The sequence below is a fragment of the Ananas comosus genome, linkage group 18, assembly GCF_001540865.1.
Source record: "Ananas comosus cultivar F153 linkage group 18, ASM154086v1, whole genome shotgun sequence".
Lineage (NCBI taxonomy): Eukaryota > Viridiplantae > Streptophyta > Magnoliopsida > Poales > Bromeliaceae > Ananas > Ananas comosus.
This window is the reverse complement of record NC_033638.1, coordinates 6,038,922-6,060,645: the sequence shown is the minus strand read 5'-3', so window position 1 is coordinate 6,060,645 and position 21,724 is coordinate 6,038,922. Positions and strand designations below refer to the sequence as shown.

The following is a 21,724-nucleotide window of genomic DNA, read 5'->3' as shown; positions in this document are numbered from 1 at the left end:
AAAAATTCACTTGTTTTGAAATTTTTGTAAAAATAGTCCGCTTTTTAAATTTTACAGGTTCGATTCGATTTTTAAAAAAATGACCAAGCTATCCCTGTTTCAAAATGCATAAAAAGTATATAAATTAAATACCTTAAAAAATACAACTGACAAATCATTATTACAGTCATCTTTTTTTTTGGAGAAATAAAATTCTTATCTACCATATAAATAAAAACTTCCAATAAAAATATATATATATATAATACTTCTTAAATAATATAACATTCTCTTCCAAATAGTACAATATTTGTACAAATAGTATAATATATGCATTGTTTATACACATACTGCATAATCTTTGTAATATATTGTAATATATTATACTATTTGTCCATAATATACTATGTTATTCGTTTATACAATATATTATAAAAATCATACAATATTAAATTCCATCACAAACACTACAAAGAGCTTCAAATATTAGGGCAGACGTCCTTTCGTCGTCGCAAGAGATTACGGTCTCACTCGCACTGCTCTTAATTAGCCCCTCTTCTGGCTTAGAGACCTGAATGAACCAATAACCATCCGCGGCTTTATCGTCGTCACAGATAGAACCAACTATCCCTCTCTCTTCTAGGGCTAGAATTAGTCGAGCGGGATCAACAGAACCCCAGAGGAGCATCTGTTCGTTTGATTGTTTCAGCGGCTTCTTTCCAGAGACGAGGAGATACTTCCCTTTGCTCAGGAGAAGCCTCCCTTGCAATCTGGCGATGGCCATACTACCTTCCAGTAATCTTCTGGGTTCAAGCTGAAATGCTAGCTCGGTTGCCAGTTGAACTTCAAAGCCTTTTCTCGAGTTTGGTACTCGTAACCGCACGTTCTCGGAATAGTATAAGAACGCGAATGAGCCGCCTTCTTTTATAGGGCAGTGAGGTCTCAGAACTTCGGGGAACTGCAAATGAAATGATAAGATAATTAGCACAAAGAAATTGAAAAATGAGAGAGAATTGCTTTATCTAAGGAGATACATGAGAGGCTACCAGAACGAGCTTTGGCCGTAGCAGTTCCAGCAATGGTTGAACTTTCTGCATCCTGCAAACCAAAGAAGTATCATCCATCAGTAGAGATTAAAAAAAAGAAGAAAAAAAAAATAGTAGCTAGCTTAAAAGACGAGCCAGAGCTTTCAACGAACAAAAGTAAACCTGGACAAAGTTTGCAGAATGTGGCCGAAATACCAACATGACAAATCACGAATTTTCAGGTTTGCCATTGTATCTCACATTTCGAAGGTTACCGACCAACATAATGTAATAGCATTTACCGATGCGAGCAGCATACACATTTAACGTTTATTTTGTTAACTTTCCCAGAACTACAATTTTCAGCATCGGGCTTGTTTAGATACCAAATCAACCCCTATTTATAGCAGCTAAAAGGCGGTTCTCATGAATCTAAACAAGTTTCAAGATAGGCACAAAAAATAAGGTCAATTACCAATACATAACAAGCATGAAGAATCAGACAAACACAGCCAAGCCGATTATGAAGCTGCTTCATAACCAGCATGATTTCACTTATAAATGCAAGACCAATTAAAAAAAAAAAAACAGATAAGCAACAAGATTCATTGATCAACTTTCTTCCTTCAGTACCAATTTAGTGGAGCACGGGCCTACTTAGATTAAAGATAAAACATCTGCCTCACAAAAGTAAAACTGAAATAATGAACTCAACTGGAGTTCAGAGAAAAATCAAGGCCTCCAGAAACTATCCAATTTCTACTTAAATACTCTTCTAAGCATGCACGAGTACCGAAGAAAAACTAAGCAATATAGATAATTAGTATCAACTTGACATTTAATATTCAGAGATAAAAAAAATAAAATAAAATAAAGTGTTTGCATAAATAGAGCATCAAAGGAACACGGTAATGGGGAGCTCCTTACTTCAACCCAGAAAGAAAAGAACATTGGAGAACCTTCATTGCCAATGTCTTGAAGGGCAAAAGAGCCATTTCAGCATCAACTTCTTGCTGCAAGTCATACATTTTTTTTTAGATATAAGATTAAATAACTCAATGCAGAATGCCCTAAAAGGAAGATATCCTAATAGGCTGTGACAAAATTTTCACTGGGCCCTAATCAAGCAAATGGAAATATACCTCTAGAATAAGTAGTGAATTGTGGTCGGAATGCCAACGATTAAGCAACTGAACAACCGAACCAAACCTTAGACTCCAATGAGGAGAGAATACGATGCACGGTTCTTGCCACGCCATCCTGAAAAGATTTTTTAGTTTCATTAGGATGGTTAAAACAAACAAATGTGAAAACAAATATTGTCAAACAACTTGGTTGAAGTTTCATCCAACATCGCAAACAGCTTTTGCTGTTCATCTCAAGGAAAGGTCCAAAAGTAACTAATGCACTGCTTCGATCTCGTATTCCAAACTTGTAAGGTTATTATTAAAAGCTCGTCAACTTCAGAAGAAAAAGATGAAAGTATTGATTTCAAAAAAAAAAAAAAAAAGAACGAGCGAAGCTTGCATTAGGTCAAAAATGCATGGTATAGAGTGTTGAAGAGCCATTTTGATCTATTTAAGAGATGAAGCAAAGAAAAAAGAAGGGAGGGATCTCTAAAAAGTACAGCATTGATGAAACGTTGAGCATATCAGTATTATACAAGCCTTTTCTACAGTCAGCTGGAGCAGGACTCAAAAGTTCAGAAGAATTTGTAAGAGAACTGCTAATTACCAACCAATTATAAGATTAATTTTGAAAATTGTGCCCCTAGTGGTCAAATAGTAAATTGATCAATATGAGAATTACATCAACCCACATAAATCGCATGGTCAGAACATTATTAGTATGCTCTTTATAATGACAGATCATAATGGCAGTACAATTTTGATTGGATATTCAATTCCTCACATATAATTCTCTCTACTTTTAAAGGATACAAAGAAAATATGACAATGCGCGGAGCCTTCAAATATTCAGTGCCTTCTAGTTAGTTTTTGCAACCTCATGCCTCTTTATTTCATGTTTATGCAACTACATGCCACTTCTAACAACCATCGGTTAGCATAAAAGTCATTCAAAAAACAATAAAGCTACTTACGAGGACAAAATGAGGAAAACTTTTTCGAGGTAGTGTAGCCATATAGAATGTCAAAATACAAATGCAAGAGTCTAGTAGCCTATCAAGTAGATAAAGTGGAAAGACCAAAAGGACGCAGAGAATGACAAGGTTAGAGGTGATACCCCAACTTCAAAGAATGTGGATACCTTAACCTATACTAGTATCCATTTTACAAATCATACTGCAATTTCTTTTGAGAATTCATATAGCAGACCAACCTCAAATAAGCCCATGTAATAATGGATACCTTAACCTATAAAGCGGCATCAAGAAAAGGAAACAATATGAATTATTTGTCCGCATAGGAACTTGGCAAAAATTGCAGAATTTGGCATTCTACGGTAGAACTCTTAAAGATGAACATCATATCATCACTTCAAAGTTCTTACAATAACTCTCTTTCATACAGCAGTGGAAACACACAAAGCTTTCCCTCTTTGATGAGCTCCGCATGTCCAAACAATGCTTCGCCTAAGAAAAGCTGCATGACCATCAAGAACATGATATCGTCATCCACCAAAAGGTTCATGGTAATAATGTTAAAATTATCACATTCATGTATTGGCAATAACCTTTTCTTGACGTTCTTTACAAAGCCATTCTGGGATAGCATTAGTAAATGATAATGTCTCCTCTGCTGTCGCAGAAACCATAAATATGGGCACCTAACAAATAATCAGTATCGTTAGAATAAAGAATAAGGTTAGTTAAATGACATAATCACAGCTGATAAGAGATGTAACATCTTACCCTGCTTCGAACAAGCCAATGCTAAAAATACACAACAAGAGAAAGAGAAAGATCTTGCAGCAAACTGAAGAGAAAAGAAGAGCATTCACAAATATAGCTAATACTATGTCTATATAAAATACACCAAAATGCCGTCATACCCACATCAATATTATTAAAAAAAAACAGAGGGTGGAGAAACGAACAAAAAGTTAAAACAGTAAGAGAACAGTGTTCCAAATCCAGATAATGCAGGCTCTGTTCACCAGTAGATGTTCACCAGTGGAAGTGGTAAAATATAACATGATTGTTGACCGACCCAGTCCAACGTGGGAAATAACCAGTACAGCAAAGCCTCTCCAACCCAATAAGTAATTCGTCGCATGCACTATCTTTTCTTCGTTTCCTTTATATGAAAGCAAAGACTTGTAATCCTTTATTGAAATAAAAGGTAAGGTCCCCACATTTTTAAATCGACCAGATTAGTTCCTAATTTTCCTAATTTTTCCATTGTCATTGCAGAGTTTATTTTCAGCATAAATTTCCTGACATCCAATCAAATGCATGCTGTCCATGCACATATATATAAAAACATAATAAAAAAGAGGATTTAGCATGAAAAAAAGAAACATCCAAAAATAATCTGATGGCTTAGAGATAAAAAAAAAAAAAAAAAAGAGACTAAAAGATCATTTAACATTATTACCAATGTGTGCAATCTATAACCTAAGCAATGTTAAAGATTTTGGGTGAAAATGCACCTACAGAAGACATTCTGAAACTTCGATAAGACTAGGGACGAGACCATTATAGCAAAAAATTCAAGGACTAAATCATCAAAAGTTCAGCGACTAACCTTACATCTAACCTTTAAATAAACAATTTGAAAAGTAATTCAGTTCTGCACAATAGAAATGCTTTACCAAACTTACTCACCAAAGACATACATAAAATATCCTGCAGGATAATTGACAGTAATCATGCTTATAATTGTACGAGCAAAAAAAAAAAAAAAAACCAACACACTATCAAGAGAAAAGAGAAATGCACAAAAGGGAAGTAACAGATAGCAATGTTTTTTTAAAGTACCTTCAGATTAGAATTGTCTAGAGCACGAGAGATATACTCCAAAAGTTGAAGAAGTATACCAAGTCGACCTATTGGGATCAGGACACTACCTCCAGCTTTCAAGGAATCCACAATGCATGAGCATATGAAACTGATCTTCTCAATCTCCTCTAGATTTTCATCATTGCCACTTAAGCTTTTAATAATATGATCCTCGTTATCATTATCCGTCCTAGAAGAAGTTGTACACAACAATATAAAATCTTACAGTTCACTTACCGAAGTAACAAGGATCAAACAAAACAAAGGTACAATCAAGGTATTTGTAATAACACAATAATAATCTACCTCAAAGGGGGAGAATTGCACTCGTCTGGTTTAGTGTCATAATCGGTGCTATTCATAGATGAGAGATCAGAAAATAGAATCAAATCGTTCCCCTGTAGAGAGTGGTAGTCAAAACCCATGGCATGACCAGACTCAAATATGGAGCTGGACAAATATGTTATGCTTCTTCGCGGACTGCTTATCATCCAATTTGAACTTCCAATCTCCAAGCCTGAACTGAAAGCCTTCAGTATTATGGCGCCATTAAAGCAAACTTCTTCCGCATACTTCAGAGGCACTACTTTCTGCATACATTCCTTTACTTCCGCTGCACTGACAAATACCAGATTATTGCATCCCCAATTTAAATATGGTATCACAATACCAGGAACACAACAAATATTCAAACAATCAAATAAATAATAGTGATAACATATCAATTAACTTCATTTTGAATCAGTGTCACAGCAAAAGTAATATCTTGGTAGGAGCTAAAAACGATAGCCAGACTGCATGTATAACTTATGATATTTTGAGATGCTTTATGGCAACCATAGCTAGCCTATGTTGCTTCTTTTCATCGATCCTTAATGACATGTAAGCCAATAGTGTTTTTTTCCGAAAAAAGTTTCAAACAAGAATATTATCTCCAAATGCAGTTGAGCCACTAACTTTAATTTGTTGCAAAATATCAACCAACTTGTTTCTAATTTCAATTTGACCAAACTTGCTTGGTGCAAAAATAAAAATAAAAAGTCAAGAATATCTGATATTACTATGCCAATTATTCCTCGCTCAGACGTAATTGCACCAAATTAAATTTTGTGGATCAGGCTTTGTTGTTAAAACCAACAAACTTTAGTAACTTCTCAGTGAGGATTATTTTTCTCCGAATGAGTCTTTTGCGGGAAATATTGCAATGGTAAAAGTTTGGTCGGCATTTTTCCATTGAATTTTATTTAGTGGATCGAATTGCAATTAGGATAAAAGTTAGTGGTATTTTACGTAAAGAAAACATGAAGGCTTGTCACGTCTAGAACTGTGAATGTCAAAACCTACTAACAACATGAACAGATAAACAAGTTGAGGAAGAGCCATCAAACATGATGAAGAAATAGGTTAAACAAAAAAATCTCTTGAATGAAGTTCTCATTATAACAAATTTCAAAGATCATAGCTAAAATAATTATCTTGCCCAGATACCAAGTTTGCCACCATACAGAACCAGTTAAACATATAGTCTCCAAGCTTTTCAACCAATATTCAAATATCATAAACAATAATCTAGAAGTCAAACGCAATCATTATGAAATACATGATGACGGCATCAATTTAACCCCCAGTCAAACTCTGACATCTCGCAATCACCAACTTCAGCTCAAACAGCAGTTCTTTTCTACGGTCATTGGTTCACATTCACTTACCAACACTAATAAACCATCAAAACTTAATTATCAAGACAAAAACAAGATAACTAACCTGTACTGAGGCATCCAGCAACCCAACTCCTCCCCCTCTTCCCCCATAACAACGTTCCTCAATTCGATTGGAAGCCTTTCAAGCTCCTCCCACTTCATCCAATCCGGCCTCCCCTGCCTCTTCTCCAACCCATAATACCTCACAAACTCAGAGTGCATTGCAACCAGCTCCTCCATCATCAGCCCTCCAATCCTTGCAGTCACCTCCGTAGCATATATCTAAAAGAAACATTAAGGAAATTTATTAAAAAAAAAAAAAATCAAAATCACCATTCAAACTCGGCAAAGCTCACAAAGACTTTGCAGAACCAAATTGCCAAAGAAAAGTTTATATCCAGGTCCCTAGCTTCTAAGATAACTTTTAAAAAAGTCCTTACTTTTTATCTCCTCACGAGAGATCCCTTTTAGTTATTCTTTCATGAAAGCTTTTACTAACTAACTTTTACTAGAGTTTCAGAATATTCTAGTAAATTTCTTAACTTTTTCTCCATTCAGCAAAATTTTACCTTCGAAACATGAATTACAAGGATAGAGTGTTAGGCAAAATAAATAAATTTACGACTTTACGACAAAGGGGCGCGTATGTGATGCCTACTGGGATAAAGGGTCGAGATTGTTAATTAAACCTTCTTAAATTCCTTTGAAACATGCTACGGACTTTTTCTGAAACAAAATTTAAAACCTCAGGGGAAAAAAGTTTAGAAATATCTGCAAAATTATCGAAAAGTGAGGAATATAAATCCAGCAATGCCAAAATCTCATCTAAAATTGTTCAATAAATAAGGGATAAAGGGCTAAAATTGTTCATTAATTATTCTTAAATTCATCTAAAACATGCTAAGAAGGACTTTCTTGAAACAAGCAACAAAAGAAAACATGGATAGAAAGCTAGCAAGTTATGTGAATTATCTAAAAAGTAAGTGTACGCACAATATAAAACTACCCAACGCCAAAATCACACGATTTTCTCGCTACCTTCGCGGAGAAATTAGGGTTTCGGGCGAGGAAGGGGAGGCCGAGCATGGCGGCGGGGGAGGAGACGACGACGGCGTCGAGGAGACAGGGGTCGAACAGGTGGTGGGCGGCGACGGCCTTGTACCACGGCGGAGCTGCGACGAGGTCGCCGGAGGAGGAGGGCGAGGAGGAGGGTACTGGGGCGAATATGGCGATGGCGGAGAGGTCGAGGGGGCACTCGAGGAGGATGCGGAGGCCACTGAGCTCCAGGACGTGGCATGGGGGGCGGTGGACGCCGCCGCGGCCATGGCTAAGGCACGTCTAGGGTTTGTAGAACCGGGAGGAGGCGAACATGTTAAAAAGAAGAAGGAGAAGAGAAGGATGAGAGAGAGAGAGAGAGAGAGAGAGAGAGAGAGAGAGAGAGAGTACCAGTTTCATGGAGAGGAGGAGGGAGAGGGAACGACGATTTTGAACACCGCAGCGGCTCGGAGCGAATGAATACAAAGGTGATAGTTTTCAAGTTTTGGGGACTCGCTTATGTGTAGTAGCATCAGTTTAGATGTGCGAGTAGCAAGCATCTAAGTGACGTGGTACGGAGTTCTATAGAAAATTTACTACATATATTGATATAAAATATTTATTTTTTTAATAACAAAATATGTTAATATTTTTATAAAATATTTTAAATTTTATTAAAAAAATTACTTACTAATTTCAAAAATAGAGAATTTTGAATTATGTCATTGGCACAGAGACTATATCATGCCAATATCTTGCTGACATTAGAGATACCAATGGGTCGGATTAGAGGCGGATTTTCAAAAACCTAAACCCAAACCCGACTCCAAACCTGAGACCCAAACCCGACTCCAAAGTTGAGACCCGAATCCGAACCCGAACCCGGCGAATTTTTAAAATCCATATCCAAACTCGAACTCACCTAAAAATCCAAAACCCGAATCCGAACCCGAACGCGACAATTCAAACCCGAAACAATTATTTTTTTCAATATTTGAAAATATATTATATTAAATCTAAAATTTTAAAATACAAATTTAAATAGGCCTTTTTCTATAAGAAAATCCACTAGTTTTCGGCTTTTGCAAAACTGGGTTATTTTTTCGATTTTGTAGATTCAGTTCGAATTTTTAGTAAACCGACCAAAATACTCTTATTATTTTTTCTCTCTCATTTTTTTTTTTCTCTCATTTTTTTTTCTTTTTCTGAAAAAGGCAGCGGAGGCAGAAACGGTGTGCCTCGCCTCTGCCCCTCACGCCCTCCGCGCAACCCCCACCCTCCTCGCCTTCGATCCCGCCAAGGCTACGCCATGACACTTTTTTTTTTCTCCGATCCTCCTCCACCGCCTCCGCAGCCCACCGCCTCCGCAGCCCACCGCCGCCGCCGGCGACGAAGAGGAAGTGCTTCTCGGAGATGAAAAGCACACCGGCGAGAGAGGGGAGAAAACTCTGGCGAGGACGGTGGCTGCGATAGAGGGCAAGGGAGAGATCGTGACCAAAAAAATTATAAAAAAAAAATTAAAATTAAAAAAATATTTTTTTTCTCCATAAAAGATCAAAAATCATATAAAAAAAAGAAGAAAATAAAATTGCTCTATTAAAATAATGTTGCACTATTTTTTAAAAAACTTGCACTATTTTAAATAAAGGTAGCACTCTTTGATACAAAAATTACAGTTTTTGAAATCAGATTTACACTCTTTAGAATGAAGTTGCACTCTTTAAGATGAAGTTGCACTATTTCTTTTTTCTTCTTCTTCCTTCAATTTATACTATATTTTTTTCTTCCTCCTCTTCCTCCTCCTTTCTTCTCCTTCTCCTCCTTGAGTGTCCCCACTACCCTCATCAAATCCCTCTGCTCCTTCTCTGTCGCTGCAGCCGACCAACACAACAACAACAAGAACAACGCCGGCATACTATCCATGCTCATCACCGTCAGCGACGTGCCCACCCTCCTCGACATCTCCGACTCGGTCGCTGCGAACGTCGCTGGCAGCCTCGGCGGCGTCGACAAGCTGTTGGAGCCTGCGTCCGCAGCTTCGGGTGGATCTGCGACTGGGCCATCGCCGCTAAAGATTTGATACTTTACATTAAAAAACTAAAATTTGAAATTAAATTATGATTTTCTTTAAAAAAAAATTAAAGATGCAGGATTAAGAAAAAAAAAAATTCCTTCATTCTCCTACCTCTATTAAATTCATAAATGCAATTTCATTACATGAGCTCATAGTAGAGTGGACCAAATCGAGTGGATCCGTCATTTGTCCGAATTAATGATTCCCATAGAGAAGATCAAACAAGAAATTATTGTACAGGCGGGACTGCTGCTTGCGGAGGCGCGCGAGGTGGGCGGTGATGACCCAGTCGCAGATCCACCCGAAGCTGCGGACGCGGGCTCCAACAGCTCGCCGACGCCGCCGAGGCTGCCGGCGACGTTCGCAGCGGCCGAGTTGAAGATGTCAAGGAGGGTGGGCACAGTGCCGACGGTGACGAGCATGGATAGCACACGGACGTTGTTGTTGTTGTTGTTGTTGTTGTTGTTGTTGTTGTGTTGGTCGGCAATGGCAGCAGAGGAGGAGCAGAGGGATTTGATGAGGGAGGTGGGGACACTCAAGCAGGAGAAGAGAAGAAAGGAGGAAGAAGAAAAAGAAAAAAAAATAATATAAATTGGAGGAAGAAGAAGAAAAAAAAATAGTGCAATTTCATCTTAAAGAGTGTAAATCTGATTTCAAACACTGTAATTTCAGTCTCAAAGAGTGCAACATTTATTTAAAATAGTACAACATTATTTTTTTTCTTCATTCTTATATAATTTTTTATCTTTTATGGAGGAAAAAAATATTTTTTTAATTTTATTTTTTTTCTTTATAATTTTTTTGGTCACGATCTCTCCCTTGCCCTCTATCGCAGCCATCGTCCTCGCCGGAGTTTTCTCCCCCCTCTTGTCGGTATGCTTTTCATCTCCCAAGAAGTACTTCCTCTTTGTCGTCGTCGGTGGCGGCGGCGGCGGGCTGCGGAGACGGTGGAGGAGAATCGGAGAAAAAAAAAAAAGAGTCACGGCGCGGCCTTGGAGGGGTCGAAGGCGAGGAGGGCGGGGGCTGCGCGGGTGAGGATGAGGGCATGAGGGGCAGAGGCAAGGCACGCCGCTTCCGCCTCTGCCTCCGCAACCTTCTTCGGAAAGGAAAAAAAAAAACTAAAGAAAAAATAATAAAGGTATTTTGGTCAGTTTATTAAAAATTCAGACCAAATCTGCAAAATCGAAAAAACGACCAAGTTTTGCAAAAGCCCAAAACTAGTGAATTTTTTATGCAAAAAGGCCATTTAAATATACCTCAAATTTTTATACATATATTATATATAATGCAAAATAAATTCGGGTACGGGTCGGGTTCAGATTTGGATCGGGTACAGTCAAGATTCATATTCGAATCCATATTCATTTAGCATTGGATATATCCGCTCCATTCGAGTTCGGATTCGGATAAAATTTCTAGTATTCGTAGCTATTAACATTCCTAGCTAGTATGATACGGCACGATATATACGGCTCGTACCGATTGGTACTTTAATCCTTGGCAAATAGGGATGCAAATGGATCCAAGTTGGCGAAGGTCGCACCCGAATCGTTCCAAATGGGACAATAAATGAGAGTAAAGAAAAAGATAGTCCGTTCTGAATCTGCCGTCGTGATCTATCATGATATTAGAGCGGGAGGCGAGAGATCTCTTTCTTTCTTCGATTTGTCCCAATCCGCCAAAATTTTACTCTGCTTTCGATCCGCCTCGAATGGAGAGTGATAAATGGGATAAAAAATTGAATAGAAATTAAATTGCTCCGAATCTGTCCCAACCCGACAACAAGCGGGCAAGAGAGCCAATCATATTATATCCCTATCAACAGATTTACTGTTGTAAACTTGTAATGGTAATAACTTTATTAGAAATCACTAGTTAGATAATAAAAAAAAAAGAAAACTTCAAATATCATTCCTGTGGTTTCACGCTTTCTTACTTTAGTACCCTATTGTTTAAAATTTATTAATTTAGTATCCTATGATTTTTTTTTTATCTTTTTATTATCGATTTAACTAATTTTTTTCGTTGAATTAGTGACAAAGTTAAAACTAAATTGTACTAAATTAAATATTCGATAAACCTAGGTGGGGTATCTGAAGTTTTTTTTGTATATAATTTAACGAAATATTAACTGAGAAGCTGATGAAAAAATAAAAATGAAACCACATGACACTTACTTGATATATTTTAAACTATAAGGTACTAAAGTGAGAATATGCAAAACCATAAGGATGCTATTTGAAGTTTACCCTAAAAAAATAAAAAAGATGAACCTCAATGATAGGATTTTCTGAAAGCTTTATTCAAGTTGTTTTCAACTATTGAATTATTTTTTTAGATTACCGACCGTCCCTAGAGCAAGTGGTAAAGGGCTTGGTGGTTGGTACCCGAGACCCAAGTTCGAATCCTAGTTGATTCACATTTCTAGCTAAGTTTATTTCTAATGAAATAAACGAAGCGGATAGCGTGCTTCCTATCTCTCTCTCAAAAAAAAAGAATTATTTTTTTAGATTTTGCAGATTAAATTTATTTTTTTAGAAATTTGAACAAATTACTCTCTGTCCAAAATTTATATTATGTAAATTTCTATGTCCCGAAGTGTAAGAGGAATTTTGACAATAGAGCACAGCTTTGGGAAAAACGAAAAAAAGTATAATGATCTGACCCACTAGCATTAATATTCCGTTGAACTGAAATCACTATTTCAAAATGCTTAAGCTTATTTATTAATTTTAGTGTGCCGCTGTATTAAGCCCTTCATACTCTCTCATATTATTCATTATGGGACTATTAGGGTGTCACAAATAGCACATCAAAGCTTGGTCTCCACAGATATCGAACGATGATGTAAAAATGTCCTTTTAAAAATTTTCAATAGTCATCTTATTTCTACATTCTGCCATCACAAATAATATAAGAGGGGTAAACAGATCAATTTACCCCACCACTAATCAAGATTAAGTATTTTATCTATGATTAACTATATTTTTATGACGGATCCTAATAGCTGGGGTATATTTAAAAACGTTAGGACTTTTATAGAAATAAATATAAAAAGCTTGACTTTATAGGAATACATCTGCTATTCGATATGTTTATAAGGAGTTGTATGTAATTAATACTTTTTTTAAGAGTAAACTTCAAATACCACCCTTGTGTTTCGCATTTTTTCACTTTAGTATCATGTGGTTTAAAGTATGTCATTTTAGTATCATGTAATTTTATTTTTTTCTTTCGATCAGTATCTCTGTTAATTTTTTGTTAAATTATACACAAAAAATCTCATATACCTTATCTAGGTTTATCGAATATTTACTTTAGTTTCCTTTATTTTTAACTCTATTATTGATTTTTTTTTCTCCGTTAATTTTTTGTTAAATTATACACAAAAAAAAAATTTTAGATATTCCACCTATAGTTTATCAAATATTCACTTTAATATCACGTGGTTTACCGAATTGTCATTAATTTAACAAAAAAATTAATTTTTAAAATAATAAAAAAGGTACAAAATATTAAAATAATATTATTTTAAATTATTAAAAATTAAAATAAATGTGGCATTTAAAGTTTTCACTTTTTCTTTCTAATTTAGCCGGATGAAATTCACCCAAAAAGGTACTCAATCACAGGAGAAAGAAGAGCAGCAGCAGGAGCAGCAGCAGCGGCAGCAGCTTTCCCCTCACTGTGCTCTGAAGTCTCAATGGAGGCGAAGAAAGCAGTAGGAGAAGAAGGCCCCGACCCGAACCCCTGCGCCGTGGCTCCGCATGCAAAGTGTGGAACCCCTGATCACCCTCCCTACGCCGAGGTACGTACTTTCACTGGTCGTAGTTCGATCGTATTCTGTTGTTGTTTTTGTTGGAGTGTTCTTGATTTGTGGGGGCGTGGTCGGATAGATGGTCCGCGTGGCGCTGCTCGCGCTCGCCGAGGAGGAGGAGGGATCGACGGAAGCGGCGATCTCCGCCTACATCGTCTCCGCCTTCTCCGGCCTCCCTCCCGGCCACGCCAGCCTCCTCCCCTACTACCTCACCGACCTCCTCTCCTCCGGCTTCCTCGCCCCCCTCTCCCCCTTCCCCCCAAAACCCTAACCCTAGCTCAGAACCCTCGCCCACCACCACCACCAGCCGCCGCCGCCGCCGCGGGAGGCAGCCGAAGAACGCCGCCGCGGCTGCGCCGGCGGAGGCGGAGGCGGAGGCAGTGCCGGCGGTGGAGGCAGCAGAACCCTCGCTCAGAACCCTCGCTCACCCTTACCCTAACCCTAACCCTAACCCTAGCTCAGAACCCTCGCTCACCACCAGCAGCAACCGCCGCCGCCGCGGGAGGCGGCCGAAGAACGCCACCGCGGCTGCGCCGGCGCCTCCGCCGCCGCCGCCGCTGCCGGCGGAGGCGGAGTTAGTGCCGGCGGGGACTGAGACGGCGACGGCGGTGGAGGCAGCAGAACTCTCGCTCAGAACCCTCGCTCACCCTTACCCTAACCCTAACCCTAACCCTAGCTCAGAACCCTCGCTCACCACCAGCAGCAGCCGCCGCCGCCGCGGGAGGCAGCCGAAGAACGCCGCCGCGGCTGCGCCGGCGCCTCCGCCGCCGCCGCCGCCGCCGCTGCCGGCGGAGGCGGAGGTAGTGCCGGCGGGGACGGAGACGGCGACGGAGACGGCGACGGCGGTGGAGGCAGCAGAACTCTCGCTCAGAACCCTCGCTCACCCTTACCCTAACCCTAATCCTAACCCAAGCTCAGAACCCTCGCTCACCAGCTGCAGCAGCCGCCGCCGCCGCGGAAGGCCGCCGAAGAACGCCGTCGCCGCTGCGCCGACGGAGACGGCGACGGCGGTGGAGGCGCCGGTCCGCCGCGGCAGAGGAAGGCCCCGGAAGCGCGCCGCCGTTGCCGCGGGAGGTCTCCATTGCGGTCAAGGAAAATAAAGAGAAGAAGAGAGAAGAAGAGGGGTAAAAAAAAGAGGAGAGAGAAGAAAAAAAAAGAGCCAATTTCATACGGCTCCTTAAAATATAGTGTAAATTATAAAATATATTTTTTATAAAGTTCAACTTTCATATATTATTTTTGTAAAAATCTTGATATTTTTATTCCTGCCGTTAAGATCCGTGAGAAAAAAATAGTTAATAATACGTAAAATATTTAACCCTAGTTAGTTAATGAGGTGAATTGATCTTTTTATTCCTTTTCAATTAAGTGTTAAGATTTTTGAAGGGACATATTTATGATGATAATAAGGTCAGTTCACTTATAAAATAAATAGTACTTTAACAGTAACAAATCAGAGAGCATATTTAAAAATATTAAAATTTTTATAAAGATAACATATAAAAGTTAAATTTTATTGAAATATATTTATAATTTATTATATTTGCAGAACTTGTACGAAATTACTGCTAAAAACTATAGCAGATACATTGATGACGTGAAGTTTTCAATGAAAGTACAATTGTAGTATATTTTTGTTATTCAAAAGAATAGATGTATTCGACTGGGCATAGATGATGTGAAATGGCTATCACGTAGTAGATTTTATAGAGATTTTTAATAAATTTTTGGGTATACTTTAATTTTGCTCCTCTTGCCTTTTTAAGCCGAAATGCTATTTGTACATCCAAATTGAGATGTATAAGATACACCCTATCAATCTAATAGATGAGATGATTTCACTAGTACTATATATAAAAAATTTCAAATACCATTGTATAGTTTCGGGCTTTCTTATTTTAGCATTCTGTGATTTTATTTTTCTCTTTCCGTCATCTACTCCGTTAAATCAATAATAAAATTAAAACTATAGGTAAAAATTCGATAAATCACAGTGTATTAAAGTGAATATTCAATAAATCATAGATAGAGAGTTTTTTTTGTATATGATTTAATGGATAGTTAACCGATGTGCCAGCGGAAATAGAAAAATGAAATCATAGGGTACTAAAATAATACACTTTAAACTATAGGGTATTAAAGTGAAAAAATGTGAAACCACAATAGTGGTATTTGAAGTTTTTCCTACTATATATATATATATATACACACACACACCTGTGAGATAAGTGTAAATCTTACGCACTAAATTTTCTACTATCTAAATTTACTCATTTATTTTTTTAATACTAAAATTAAATAAAATTTATATTTTTAAATATAAGAGTGTAAGATTTACATTCGAATGTGAGTAGAATTTTTGTTTTTAGCTTTATCAATCCTGTATTTTTAAAAAAGCTAATCATACATTCATTGGAATGTATAGCTAATACCTCGGTTATTCAAAAGACAAGGTATTTTCACTGGTCATTTAGATTTTGTTTGAAATTGTGGGGAGATTAATTGCGTTATATACGGTAAGAAAGTACGATGAAAAAATATTCTGTTTGTTTTGGTACGTAATATTGCGTTCCTTTTATCGCGATGAGTCAGTTACGATATATTTTCTACAGTCCCACTAGAGAACGTAGAAGCATATTTCTATATATATGCTTATTTCAACTCTGTTTTATATAAAAATATAAGATAAGCCTTAATACAAAACTAAGCCTTAATATGACTAGTAAGTAACTCTCGTTCATTAAATAGGTGGGTGCAACTTATACACCCAAGTCGAAGTGTATAAATAGTTTTTTCTTTTGTGATCCTATAATTAATATTTTATCGTTCTATATATTTTAGACAGCATGACCTGGCGCCCGTATTTTTATGTGGCACTAGTGAATTACCCGCGCGATGCTGCGGATATAAAAATTTTTTATAATAAATTTTATTTTTTTTAATATTTTTATATAGTTTTATAAGTCTAATTATTAATTAAACAAAAATTATATAAAAATAATTTAGTAGTTAAATCTATTTAAATAAAAGTCATTAAAATTGATATATGCGCAAAGTAAATTTATATAATAATTTATTTTATAAAGATACATATGAAAAGGATTTGAGATAAATCTATCAAAATAATTTTAAAAAATCAATAAATAGAAGGAAAATAAAATTGTAAATGAAATTGTTTAATAAAATTAATTATATATACACAGAAATACACTATATTTCTAAAATTTTACTCCTAAAATTTAAATATTATATTTTTTTTATACAACGATATTTTACGTGATTTAAATTGTATCTATCAGATTAGATTTTATTACGTGATTTATTATGCGTATTATTAATAAAATTAATTAATTATATTATAATTTAATTAATTATTATAATTTGGAATTTAAAATTAAAATTATGAATATTATAAGTTAAAATTAAAATTTAGAATTTAAAATTTTAAAATTTTAAAATTTGAAAGTATCAAAACTTTAAATTTTTATATCAAAATTTAATTACTAATAAGCTATTATACAATTTATTAATAAAATTAATTATATATATATATTTATATGTGTGTGTTTGGAGAGAGAGAATGAAGTGGAGGGTTGGGGGACCGGTGTCAACCTAAGGTTCTCCCAACCCTCCTTTAATGTAATAGAAATAGAGATAATAATGGATTCTTAATTTCTTACTATTATAGTAAAATAAAAATTAGATTATAGAATAGTTAAATATATATTTTTTAAAATTATATAGTTTGGTTAAGGGGTTTTTTTGCAAATAGCCCCCTGACAATTTTTTTTTTTAAAATTGGCCCTGTGTAAAAATTATTTGTAAAAATGGTTCTGGCCCCGCCCCGTCAGCGCCACGTCAGCGCCACGCGGGCGGGGCTGGGCCAAGTGTTTATATTGAACACGGTGAACCATTCACCGTGTTCAATACAAAATTTTTGTATTGGACACGGTGAATGGTTCACCGTGTCCAATACAAAATGGCTAAGTGGGATATATTTGTATTGGACACGGTGAATCACCGTGTCCAATACAAATAATTGGACACGGTGAATGGTTCACCGTGTCCAATACAAACACCCGCAACTTAGCTATTTTTGGCTAAGTCGGATGTATTTGTATTGGACACGGTGAACCATTCACCGTGTCCAATACAAAAATCTTGTATTGAACACGGTGAATGGTTCACCGTGTTCAACTTATACAATTGGCCCAGCCCCGCCCGCGTGGCGCTGACGTGGCGCTGACGGGGCGGGGTCAGGGCCATTTTTGCAAATAATTTTTACATAGGGCTATTTTCGAAAATAAAATTTTTTATGGGGCTATTTGCAAAAAAAGCCCTTTGGTTAATTAAAAGTGCGCAAAACAACAAGGGGTAACCTAAGTTTGCACAGAAGAAAGGATATATAAATTTTGTACTTTTTTTATTATCTAAGAAGGCATATTTGGTCATTATCTTATCAAATTATTTTTTTAATACTAATTTTTTTAAAAAAAAATTAAATCCTAGTATAAAGAGTAAAGATCTTTACTCTTCTTTTATTAAAGTGTACTACTACTACTACTATTTCCCATTGTAAATATGGAATTATGGATGGTTTGTTTCTTGCATGTCTCTTTTTCACTACTCTATGTTATTTTCACCTTTTTTTTCTTTTAAAGCAAATATCATTAGTGAGATTTTATTAAATTGAACTCCATATAATATTTTAAGGGAAAACTTCAAATACCACCCATGTGGTTTCGCACTTTTTCATTTTAATACTCTGTAGTTTAAAGTGTATCAATTTAGTACCTTGTGGTTTAAAGTGCATCAATTTAGCACTCTGTGGCTTCATTTTTCTCTTTTCGTCGGCCCCTGTGTTAATATTTCGTTAAATTATATACAAAAAACTTCCGATACCCTACCTAGGTTTATCAAATATTCACAAGATAAAAATGAAACCACAGGGTATTAACTTGATACACTTTAAACCACAGGGTACTAAAGTGAGAAAGTACGGGGGCTAACTTGATATATTTTAAACTATAGGGTACTAAAGTGAGAAAGTATGAAACAGATTGGGGGGGAGGTTTCCAAAACTTAAAGTATCGTTTAGTTTAGAAATAAGTTTTTCTTGCTTATTCCTGATACATGAACAATGTCAGAGTTTATAGGAATTAGATCAACTTTACGTTTGGATGAGAATTGAATTATTTTTGAATTATTTTCAAGAATAAAAAGATAACGTTTGAATGATTAGATTTAAATAATGGGAATAAGAGTAAATTTATATATATATTTTTAATTTTTAAAGCCAATCAAGCATTTTGAATTTGAGCATTGAATTTAAATTCAACTTTAAACTCTATGTTCAAATTTTATATTTTAAATTAAGTTTATGGATTCAAATTATAATTTAAATTGTAATTTTTAAGCTTGAAATTGAATTCAAATCGTAAATTTGTTTTTTGTTTTGAATTGTCAATTCAATTTTAAATTTTAGTTTTTTCAAAAAATTATATTTTAAATTTTTTTGCTCATCATTTTGAAATTTCAATGTTAATTTTAATAGTTTAACTTAAATTTAAATTATAAATTTAAATCTCTATTTTGAGTTGTGAACTCAACACTAAATTCAATTTTATATTTTATACTTTAATTTAAATTTTTCATAATTACTACTTTTGATACTCAAAATTTTCTTCATCTCAACCAAAAAGTATAAACAAGTAAAGCAACCAAATAGAATCAACAAGTACTGTCAAATTAAATAGTGTAAGATAAGAATCAACTATTCTAAATGGCAAAGGGCTTGGTGGTTGGTACCCGAGACCCAAGTTCGAATCCTAGTTGATGCACATTTCTAGCTAAGTTTATTTCTAAATGAAATAAACGAAGCGGGTAGCGTGCTACCTATCTCTCAAAAAAAAAAAGAAAAAAGAAAAAAAGAATCAACTATTCTGATTTCAATAGTTATTCTAAATCAAACATAGAAAAATTTACCATTTCATTTTCGATTTCAATTCATTACGGTTTCGATTTTGATTCTGATTCCCATTTTGAATCAAACACGCCACGAAAATATATATAAAATAGTGTCCTAATAAAAAAAAGGGTTAATATCTAACATGTCTCTAAAACTTTTAAAATATTTAATTTATCTCTGGTTGACAAAAAATACTCTTTTTTATTTTGAAAAAAATTATTCAAATATTCCTTTGCCTTCTAGAATTTACTGATGAGATTAGAGTTTTACACGAACATTTTTGAAAATAAGGGGTAAATTTGAAAATTTAGAATAATGATAAAAGATATGTAAACTAAAGTACTTAAAAAAAAAAAAAAAGGGCTTTTAGATATATGCCTTTCAAATTTACCGAGAGATACCCAACATCTATAACTATATACTAAAGGCCGTGTAGTTAGGTTCATTTATTACCACGTGTTTCCGGTATTATGTACGGTGCACCTGGTGCACCGTAGACCAGAAGGTTAGATTCATATGCTGACCAATTCATAAATGCCTCATGGAAGTCCTGCTGTGCACCTGCTGCAGCATACACCGCAGAGTTTGGGGTTCTCAAAGTGACCTTGAGAAATGTGCTGTACGGTGCACCTGGTGCACCGTAGGCCGGAAGGTTAGATTCATATGCGGCCCAATTAATAAATGCCACATGGAAGTCCTTCTGTGCACCCGCTGCAGCATAGACTGCCGAGTTTGGGGGTTTCCAAAGTGACCTCGAGGAATGTGCTTTAAAATCTCTGTAATTACTTTTTTTTCAAAGCAAGAGATACATTCCTTACAGAAATAGAAATTTATATTTACTATTTATGCAAATAGCCCCCTTACAATTTTTTTTTTAAAAATTGGCCCTGTAAAAATTTATTTGCAAAAATGGCCTTTGCCCCGCCATGCAAGCGCCACGTCAGCGCCACGCGGGCGGGGCTGGGCCAGATGGTTAAGTTGAACACGGTGAACTATTCACCATGTTCAATACAAAGTTTTTGTATTGGACACGGTGAATGATTCACCGTGAATGGTTCACACGGTGAATCATTCACCGTGTCCAATATAATTAATTGAACACGGTGAATAATTCATCGTGTCTAATACAAATACCTCTAACTTAGTCATTGTTGAGGTATTTGTATTGGACACGGTGAATGACAAAAATTTTGTATTGAACACGGTGAATGGTTCACCGTGTTCAACTTAAATACCTGGGCCCGCCCTGCCCGTGTGGCGCTGACGTGGCGCTGACATGGCAGGGGCAGGGCCATTTTTGTAAATAATTTTTGGACGGCGCTATTTTTACAAATAAAATTTGTCAGAGGGCTATTTGCAAAAAAACCCCTTTATATTTACTATTTATATGCTTCTTTTCTTCCAAAATATCGTTGTTTATCATTTATTACTTTTTCTCTCTCTCTAAATAAAGACATATTTCCTTTTAAAATTTTTTTTTTATTAAATTAATATGAACTTGCCATTTATGCTCTATTTTTTTCAAAAAGTAATTAATTTCTTCTTTTTCCAACAAAGGCACATACCTATTTTAAAAAGTTACTTAAAATTTTAAATTTTTTCTTATTAAATTAATTTGAACTTACCATTTATGCTCTTTTTTTTCAAAAAGTAATTAATCTCTTCTTTTTCCAACTAAGGCACATACCTATTTTAAAAAGTTACTTAAAATTTACTAATCACAAATTTCAAATGGTGGGAAGTTCCGACACCAAATTTTTTAAACCAAAAGTGTATAGTAATATTCCCTCTTAAGATTATTTCTTGTTTTAATCATTAATTCCTTTCATAAATTTAAAAAAATATTATAAAGTCGGTCAATTAAAAACCTACAAATGAAGTAACTTCGACAAAAATTATCAGAATAGGAACATACCTCTTTTAAAAAGTGATTTCAAATTTACTAATCACAAATTTTAAATTATGGAAAGTTGCAATGCCAAATTTTGTAAACCAAAAGTATAGCAATTGATGGGAGGGAAATATTTTTTCATTTCTCACCTGCCCTTTCTTTTTTACAGACCCCTCTCCTATTTTGTCTCCTATTAAAATCTTTCCCTCTCCTTCTCTCTTTCTGTTTCTTTCTTTTTCTCATCTCACTCTATGCTTCGATCTCTTTCTCTCAA

General features: G+C 35.7%; 2 protein-coding genes across 2 annotated transcripts; one reads left to right on the top strand and one right to left on the bottom strand.

Moving 5' to 3' along the window:
• On the bottom strand, nt 241-8,249 carry LOC109724402 (integrator complex subunit 9). The gene is made up of 11 exons (XM_020253220.1): nt 8,112-8,249; nt 7,704-8,003; nt 6,730-6,947; nt 5,272-5,583; nt 4,945-5,155; nt 3,699-3,791; nt 3,516-3,607; nt 2,147-2,264; nt 1,932-2,017; nt 1,026-1,077; nt 241-937 (listed from the first exon to the last, which is right to left on the bottom strand). The coding sequence occupies exons 1-11, from the start codon at nt 8,118-8,120 to the stop codon at nt 428-430; spliced, it is 2,001 nt and encodes a 666-aa protein (XP_020108809.1). The 5' UTR covers nt 8,121-8,249; the 3' UTR covers nt 241-427.
• On the top strand, nt 9,622-14,799 carry LOC109723772 (vegetative cell wall protein gp1-like). Its single transcript, XM_020252257.1, has 4 exons — nt 9,622-9,742; nt 9,986-10,299; nt 13,370-13,548; nt 13,671-14,799. The coding sequence occupies exons 1-4, from the start codon at nt 9,622-9,624 to the stop codon at nt 14,689-14,691; spliced, it is 1,635 nt and encodes a 544-aa protein (XP_020107846.1). The 3' UTR covers nt 14,692-14,799.

Bases quoted from the DNA above. Each gene is read 5' to 3' on its own strand.
- LOC109724402 (XM_020253220.1), bottom strand. The intron at 3,792-4,944 runs GTACTTTAAAAA...ATTATTTGTTAG, and splicing joins TAGACAATTCTAATCTGAAG to GTGCCCATATTTATGGTTTC. The intron at 3,608-3,698 runs GTTATTGCCAAT...ATGGTCATGCAG, and splicing joins GTAAAGAACGTCAAGAAAAG to CTTTTCTTAGGCGAAGCATT.
- LOC109723772 (XM_020252257.1), top strand. From the start codon at position 9,622: ATGCTCATCACCGTCAGCGACGTGCCCACCCTCCTCGACATCTCCGAC. The intron at 9,743-9,985 runs GTGGATCTGCGA...TGATTCCCATAG, and splicing joins GCCTGCGTCCGCAGCTTCGG to AGAAGATCAAACAAGAAATT. The intron at 13,549-13,670 runs GTGTGGAACCCC...GTGGTCGGATAG, and splicing joins GCCGTGGCTCCGCATGCAAA to ATGGTCCGCGTGGCGCTGCT.